Below are 9,101 nucleotides of genomic sequence, written 5' to 3' on the forward strand. Positions count from 1 at the left end.
GTCCCCGGTGTAGACAGCTCTAGATCAACAGAAGAATTCTGCCGTTGACTGAGTCACCACCCGTTGGGAAGGTGGATTACCTACACTAACGGGAGAAGTCCACGCGTCAGCATAGGTAGTCTCTACACTGAAGTGCTACAGTAATGCAGCTGCAGGTGTGCCACTGTAGCGTTTAAAGTATAAATATAGCCTTAGTAATCAAAAATATTGTGTAATTATGAAGTCTGAAGCAACATCCTGCTACTTAATCTACCTCTTGTTGCTCTGTTTTCCCATGGCCCAGTGAACAGACAAGTTCTCAAGATTGCAGCTTTATTTACTTAGTTATTACTGGAAGCAAGGGTTGTGTTTTCTTGAAATATTAAATCCATATTATTTAAATGTTGATTATTAAGTTGGGAACTTCTTTTATTAAGACTGATTGAAATTCAAATTTTGCACAGACTTTTTTGATCAGTTCATTTCATATGGCATTTGACGGCTTAATTTGTTTTCCTTGCAATTTTCAGAACCTGAACTTTTTGTGTAAATTGGCTTCTGAAATTCATTTATTTAAAAAGTTTTAACATCTTATCCACAAGTATCATTGCAACAATCTTCAGCAACTCAAGTTTGTGGAAAGAGGGTAGGGGAAGGGGAGCACACAGATAGTGCCACATGTTTATAGTATATTTCTAGTCACATGTAAGATCCAACTATAATCATGTTGCTCTCTGTCTCCAGACAATCCCTTTCAACTGTACTTGGTATCAGAGCCTTAATATTTTGGGACAAGTCTGCAAAACAGCTGTTTGCCTTACTTCCCCATCCCACAATCATATGAGCACTAGACTGACAGGATTTTGTAGAGAATATTCTAAATGATTCACTGCATGTCTTCAGACTTTCACCAACCTTCTCTTTTACAGGACAAATAGAATTCTATTAAGGTTATTATATGATTATGTACATTGCTTCAGTGCATTGACAGTAGATCACAATGCCAGGCTTTCCTTTTTGGTGATTCTGCTCACCCTTTCTTGTCTTTAAACTAAAATCATGTTTTGTTCATGCTAGTGGGAAATGGAAAGAAACAAGTTCTGTTTTTGAAGTCTCTCTTTACAAATCGAAGGAAGTTCACTTTCCTGGGAGGGCAAACGGGTCCACCAGGAAATTTATCTTGTTTCTCATTAAACCAGAAGAAACGTAACCCACTTCAGTCAAAATCTGTGGAATGAATCTGAGTGAAGTTAGAACAAAATGTCTGGAACTGAATCATCTAAAATATAAGTGTGTCTTAAAGACCAATTCAGTAGAAAGTCGTTGCTTCTCTCCTACAAGTGATACACAGTCGGTATGAAATAAGAAGCTGCAGTGTTTCCTGGTGCCATGTCTAAAATAGGAGGGCAAATAACTTAAATGTTAAACCCAAGTACTCTAACATAAATATAATTTTATTACATGCTTTTCTTCCAAAGCGGTCTGCCTTTTTTATACAATCCCCCTCACTATGGTATCTCAGGCTGGCTATTTTATCCATCCTAAATAATTTGGTTCTCCCCACCCTCCCATCCTATTTCCTAACAGCTTTTATGGATTTTTTATTTTCAAAGGGCCAGAACTAAAATAGTGTATTCCATGTACAGTCGAAAACCAGCAAAAGAAGTGAAAAAAGATTTGTTAAAACTAGGAGTGAATTATTACATCTTAGAAGAGTCATGGTGCATAAGAAGAACTAAGTAAGTATTAGTATTCAGCATCAATATTCTGTCCAAAGTATAGCTGAGGATATACTGGATCTTGTCTTTGGATTGTGGAGATTGATGAGAGAATTATGGTAACTGTGTCATTAGAACTTAAGGATTTATTTCACATTTAGCACAAGTTCTTAAACTGTATGAATTGAATTAATACAGATAGAGCCAGGCTCTCTATCCACACAAACAGAATTAGGATGTGTGAATAGAAAAATAGACTTTACAACCTTTACAGTCACTGAGCCTCTTTATGTCGGGGTATGTTGTTCAAATATACCCACAGGTATATGAACATTAGGTATTAGCTAATTTGTGTTTAATATGCAGTTTGAATTTACATTTATCCTTAACCATAATTAAGTACCAGAAACAAATTTGGGCCCAGATCCTTCACATACACAAGTAACTCTACACACAGTAGTTCTATTGACTTCATTCATATGTGTAAAGTTAAGCTTGTGTGTGAACCTTTTAGGATTATAAGCTTAAACATAATTGTAGAACACAATTAAAGTTAATGCAGAGCAAGCAGATCGCTATGCTGTGAAGGCAGTTGCAGATGTGTATGTGTAAGGAGGTCCAAAGATGTTGAATTTTTTCTGCAAAATGCTAATTAGGCATGGAAATGAAATAGATGTTACAAAACCCAAACAAGACTTTTTCTGACTATATACTTTTTTCTTTGATCTTGTAATATAATTTCTTCTTTGAATGCTTGCTCATGTCTCTTCCATTCTAGGTGTGCGCACGGTTGTCGGATATTTTTGCCTTACCGGTATCCGTAGGGTCGGCTGTGGCGCTGTCTTGAGTGCCGTGCTCATGCGTCGGTATATTAGGCACCGCCAGCCCTACACCCTCTCAGTTCCTTCTTACCACTCGTGGTGGTTCGTCAGAGTGCCTTTTCCTTGCCTAGCAAGAGCTATCTGTTTCGTTTCTACTGTCTTCAAGCCTTAGGGCCTTGTAAGCAGTTTGTTTATAGGAATTAGTGTTTAAGTGGTTGTTACGTAGTGTAGTTACAAGTTAGAGTCCCAACGGGGACTTCGCCCCAGGTGGGGCGTGCCCCGGTCTCCGGGTTTTGTACCCTGCTCTGACTGCAACAGGCCTATGCTTGTAAGTGACCCCCCATAGCAGCTGCTTGAAGTGCTTGGGGGAATCGCATGTGTCACAGCTGTAAGAACTTTCGACCCAGGACGCAGAAACAGCATGACATCCATTGGACGGCCCTCCTCATGGAGGCTGCTCTCCGCCCAGCATCAGAGTCTTCCTGGCCAGACTCTGCCCCTAGCACTTCGCCCTTGGTGCGTAGTGCATGCCCGGCACTGGGTTCTGCCCGGCATTGCTCACCATCACCGGTGCCCAAAAAGAAGTCCAAGAAAGACGGCTCCCCAGCACTGAGCAAGAAAGGCCATGGGGTATCAGGTAAAGGACCCAATTCGGGCCACCCGCCCACACCAGAGCCACATGGACGTGCCTCCCCAATGGGGGGCCCTAGCCCCCCAAGGGATGTGCCACCAACTTCCAGGAGCGGTTGGGGACCCAGGCTTATGGCACCTTCCAAAGCTCTCCTGGCACCCAGAGAGCAGAGGCCTCTACCAGCATCGTTGGCACCACGTGCATTGCAGGAAGTAGTAAAGGCTCCCTACCAGAGTAAGCCAGCTGTCAAGCCCCCCAGAGGGCAAGTGAGTGTCGCCAATCGCCAGAGCCAAGACAACGCTCTCTGTCTCCACGCTGCAGATCTCCAGCTTTGCAACGCAGGTGCTTTGCAGGTCGCCCTAGATCACCGGCACCATGATTGCGGTCTCTGCCCTCTCCACGCAGATCCCCTATAGGGAGGCGCCTATCACCGTATCGCTGGCATCGTTCATCCTCTCACCGGTCATCTTCTTGGCACAGATCCCCGTCCCCTGCACCTTGGGAACAGTCTCATCGCAGTACCAGTCCCCCCATCCCCGGTCCTCCTATTCAAAATGCAGGCATCGACAGCCCCACTGTGGTCACCGGAAGGGGATTCCTCTGGCACAGAGAGGGAATTCAGTCCCTCACCGAGGCATCACTGGCGCGATTGGACACCCGAGGCTTCATCGACCTCTGTGATGCCATCTTGGCCACACAGCCAGTGGCCGGCACAGTGGCCCTACTGGAGTGCGTGGGGCATGCCTGTGATGCCGATGCCCCCTTCGCACCATTAATTGGCTGCCACCTCAAAGCAACAGCTGGCGGCACCAGGCTTGGTGCGCAAAGTGCACTCAGAGGACAGGGGAGAGGAGCGAGTGCCACCCCAAAACCCTCTTCCCCCGTGGAGGATGATGTTCTGGAGCCTCCCTGGTGGTCCAGTCATCATCGTCATTCCCGGATGAGGTGGTGCAGGGCCCTCAAGTGCCAGGCCGCCGGACAACTTCAAAGAGCACCAGGCCCTGCTTCAATGGGTGGCTGAGAACTTGGGCCTAGAGGTAGAGGAGATGGCTGAACAGGTGGACATCCTATTCAGTGTGCTCTCGGCATCTACCCCTGCCCGTGTTACACGACCAGTGCACCATGGGGTCTTAAAAATAGCCAAGGTCCTCTGGCAAACCCTGTCATGCATCCCTCCCACCTCCAAGGGGGCTGAGAAAAAGCACTTTGTGCTAGCCATGGGATTCGAGTACTTGTATACCCACCCGCCTCCAGGCTCGCTGGTCGTCGCTGACCCTGGCCTCCGATGCTTCGGACCTGGGCTGGGGAGCCCACCTGGGCAAGCTCAGCATGCAAGGCCACTGGTTGCAGGACGATCTGGCCCTCCATGTAAAAGTCAGGGAGATCAGAGTGGTTCACCTGGGCTTTCAGGCTTTCTTGTCCCACCTGAAGGGCAAGGTGTTGCAGGTCCTGACTAACAATACCGCTGCAATGTATTACATCAACAGGCAGGGTGGAGCTATGTCGTTGGCCCTTTGCCAAGAAGCTCTCTGCCTTTGGGACTTCTGTGTGTGGCATGGCATTCATCTGGTAGCCACATATCTGCCCGGGACCAGGAACGTGTTAGCAGATCACCTCAGCAGGACCTTCTCATCTCGCCACGAGTGGTCACTCCATCTGGAGGCGATCAGTATGATCTTCTGGAAGTGGAGGACTTCCCAGGTGGACTTGTTCCCCTCCTGTCAGAACAGGAAATGCCACGTATTCTGTTCAATCCAGGGGATGGATAGGGGCTCCCTGTCAGACACCTTTCTGCTCCCATGGTGATATATGCCTTCCTGCCAGTGCCGTTGATTCACAGAGTCCTTGTGAAGATCAAACAGGACAGGGCGAAGGTTATCCTGATGGCCTCCACATGGCCTCGATAGCACTGGTTCGGCACACTGCTGGATCTTTTGGTAGCTGCCCCGCTGCAGCTACCTCTCTGGCCGAACCTGCTATCCCAGAACCATGGCAGTCTTCTGCACCCAAACCTGGTGGCGTTGCACTTGACAGCATGGCTACTGCATGGCTGAATGCGGAAGAACGGGAATGCTCGGCCCGGCTGCAACAGGTCGTGTTGGGTAGCAGAAAACCCTCCACCACACCGACTTACCTGGCCAAGTGGAAAAGGTTCACATGCTGGGCCTTGGAATGATTTATCCAGGCCTCTCTGGATTATCTTCTGCACCTCAAGCTCCAAGGGTTGTCCCTGTCATCGATCAGGGTCCACCTGGCCGCTATTTCAGCCTTCCACTCTCCACTCCAGGGCAGGTTGGTTTTCGCTCACAACATGATGGCCCGGTTTTTGAAAGGTCTGCAGCGTGTCTACCCTCACGTCTGAGATCCTGTCCCTCCCTGGGACTTGAATCTGGTGCTGTCGCAGCTCGTGGGGCCTCCCTTTCAGCCTCTGGTTTCCTGCTCTCCTCTTCTCTCCTGGAAGGTTTCGTTCCTGGTTGCGATAATGTCTGCCCGCAGGGTGTCTGAGATCAGGGCATTTACTTCAGAGCAGCCCTATGCAGTATTCTATAAGGATAAGGTCCAGCTGCGGCTGCACCCAGCATTCCTACCCAAGGTAGTTTCCCAATTTTATACCAGCCAGGACATATACTTCTTCCCAAAGCCTCATAAATTGGAAGAGGAACGCAGGTTGCACACCTTGGCTGTCAGGAGGGCGCTGGCCTTCTACATCGACAGGACAAAGCTGTTTCGCAGGTCAATACAGCTGTTCGTTGCGGTGGCAGATAGGATGAAAGGTCACCCAGTGTCTGCTCAGAGGATTTCATCCCGGATCATGGCCTGTATCCGCTACTGCTGTGAGCTGGCAAAAGTGCCTCTGCCAGCAGCTGTGACGGCACACTCGACTAGAGCGCAAGTGTCATCAGCAGCTTTCTTGGCGCAGGTGCCAATCCAAGAGATCTGTAGGGCCGCTACCTGATCATCTCTCCACACGTTCACGTCTCATTATGCACTTACCTAGCAAACTCGAGACGACGCTGGCTTTGGCAGAGCAGTGCTGCAAGCTGCAAGACCGTGAACTCCGAGCCCACTTCCATGGATACTGCTTGTGAGTCACCTAGAATGGAATTGACATGAGCGAGCACTTGAAGAAAAATGGTTACCTACCTTTCGTAACTGTTGTTCTTCGAGATGTTGCTCATGTCCATTCCATTATCCGCCCTCCCGCCCCTCTGTCGGAGTTGCTGACAAGAAGAAACAGAGGGCGTAGGGCCAGCGGTGCCTAATATACAGACACGTGAGCACCGCACTTGAGGGCGCCACAGCCAACCCTATGGATACTGCTAAGGGAAAAATCTCCGACCGCACATGTGGGTGCGTGCACACCCAGAATCGAATGGACATGAGTAACACATCTTGAAGAACAACAGTTACGAAAGGTAGGTAACCATTTTTTCACTAATTCTCCAATATGACCTGTATTTCCAATATAAAGACAAGTGAAAAAAACCTTTAAAGAAGACCTAAGTGCTTTCCGTAATTCATCATAAAGGAGCAAGAGTTCAGAAACCCTTTTTTCCCCTTTGTAGGTCAGTCATTTTTAACCCTTAGTTTATAAAACAAACTTGTCATATGTTTCTTTCATTACATTTCCTTACTTATCCTTCTTTATTTTTGTTTACATATTCAAATATTTTCTAGGCCCGGTTGCAGTATGCCTGAAATTTGGGATGTGGAAGAACCTGCCAATGCTGGCAAAATTCCTCTATGTAACCGTATGAGTAAGGACCCCAGGCCATATTTCAACACAGTATTCCAGAACAGTATTTACAGAGTCTTGAAGGTTACTAGGGAATAACACTTCAGTGCAAAGAACTGTCAATCTTTTTCAACTTTTTAACTGGTAACTGTATAAAAATTCTAAATCAGAAACACCTTTTATACTAAACTTAAAATTAGGAAATGTGTATTTTTAAATATTTGTCATTTTAAAGGAATTCTGATTATAGAAGTACCTTAACCTGACAGTTTGGATTTCTATTTCAGAGTCAGTCTCTTGAGGTTTGCTATGCAAATGATTATATGTTTGCACACTCTTTAATAAATACTGATCCAAACAAAAGTTAAGTGGCTGTAGAAAGTAACTACAGTTCTCAAAACCAATCAAATTGTTAAAAAATGCTGTCAGTCTGTCTTAGCAAAGCAAGGTTATTTAAACCATTGGTGCTAGTAATTAGGAACTAATGGATGGTGCTGTAGCACCTAGCAGCAGACTTCTTAAATCACCATCACATTATAATGATCCTCCCAGTATTCCTCTTTGGATAATGTGATACTGATCACACATTTCTGAAGAAGTGTCACAATTTCTTTAGCCATATCTGTGTGAGGGATGGTTTTAAGAGAAACTGAAGAAGGGTTGCTGATAAATTTTGGATCACTTTAAAAACATGTCAGGCCTTTAAGTTTGTCTTTTAAATGGAAATAGTTTTTAAACAGTCTTGAATCTGCACATTTTAGATGATGTGCACTTTGCATGTGCTTGGAATCTTAACTTCAATATTAATTTTAAAAAATAATTAAACCAATGAGAGGAATATTTGCAACTGAGCGGTAGCTTAGCCTCTGATTGCCCAAGGATTTTTAACATTCTAGTACATTCAAAACAACCAGACACGCACATGCGAAGTTTAATAAGGGAAAAAATATTTTATTCAGGCAAAATCCATCATTTATTCTTGTTGTTGTGTAGCTTTAGTAAGGTCATAGAATAAACTCTGCACTGCCAGATGTGCTAGAGCTATATCTTAACTCTGTAGGAGATGCTATTAAAGCCCGTTTAAGGATTCTGTTGTACATTGGACATCTAGCTTTATTTAACTAATGCTCGTTTTTAAAAATATCCAAATAATACTGAAAAAAACCCTTGTAACAAAATTAACCTGACCTTACTATGATTATGGTCAAAAGTTTGCTTAAATGTAATCACTAAACCAAATGTTAGATATACTTTCCTTGAATTGTCTGACCATGTAGAGTGCAATTATCCTTCCTGCTTTGAAGTTTTTTCTTATTTCTATCACCATAATGTGGCCCTGACATTGTGGATGCTACAGGACTTAATTTCACGGAGGAATTCACTTCCCAGTGTACTGGAGCAAGGATATTGTACAGACTATTAACAAACAAGATGTTATAAATTCTATATGTTACAGCCACTGGAAAACATCACAAGTAATCTAGATTTGTAACTGTTGAGACTATATAAATGTTCAGTCAGCAGCCTAATGACATGACAGTGGTCTAGGTGGCTGTACTGGATATTCAGCCCTGACTGCATCTAGCAGTAATAGATGCTGTAGGAATAAACCTCTTTTACAGTAGTAATAAAATGTTGAACATATGTGAAAACTGTGGAATAAAAGCTGATCAGTATTTTATGTATTTGATTTTTTAAAAAATTTGCTTTTTGGGAGGGTTCAGATAAAGGGTTGAAAATACATATTAACTTTTTAACTTTTACAAAAACACATTTTGGTAAAGTTTCTATAAGGAAACAATCACTAAAAAGGGCTTAAGAGAAGAGAGAATTTTTTAAAAATATGGTGATGAGTTTCAAAAAAGCAGTAAAAAGGATATCTTTCTATATAAACATTGTGACTAAATAGTGTTACAGCTCAAAAAAGTACTGTATTTTTATGGGGTTTATTTCAATTGTTCACATGTACTTATGTGTAGTTAAATAAAAAAATTCATGGAATGTGTTTTTGTATTTTTACTCATTATAAACATCACATTTTACAGAATTTATTATAATGATTATGTCAGGTACAGGTATGACGACTACATAGATTAATAATCTTTGCCAAATGATATGGAACAGATCAGGAGTCTCTAATGCTTTAAAAAAATTCTGTCAACCTCCATTTTCCTTTCCTTACAAATGTCACTTAGTAATGTAGGTACAAAACATAA

General features: G+C 43.9%; 1 protein-coding gene across 2 annotated transcripts in view; it reads left to right on the plus strand.

Moving 5' to 3' along the window:
- DPY19L1 (dpy-19 like C-mannosyltransferase 1) overlaps positions 1 to 8,886 on the plus strand; it is a 95,805-nt gene extending 86,919 nt beyond the window's left edge. For both annotated transcript variants that reach the window (XM_037890067.2, XM_043540612.1), the window contains 2 exons: positions 1,593 to 1,718; positions 6,828 to 8,886. In XM_037890067.2, coding sequence (XP_037745995.1) covers positions 1,593 to 1,718; positions 6,828 to 6,984 — 283 coding nt within the window. In that variant the 3' untranslated portion in view covers positions 6,985 to 8,886. The remainder of the gene's footprint in view (positions 1 to 1,592; positions 1,719 to 6,827) is intronic.
- The last annotated feature ends 215 nt before the right edge of the window (positions 8,887 to 9,101 follow it).

The sequence above is a fragment of the Chelonia mydas genome, chromosome 2 (assembly GCF_015237465.2).
Source record: "Chelonia mydas isolate rCheMyd1 chromosome 2, rCheMyd1.pri.v2, whole genome shotgun sequence".
Taxonomy (NCBI): Eukaryota; Metazoa; Chordata; order Testudines; family Cheloniidae; genus Chelonia; species Chelonia mydas.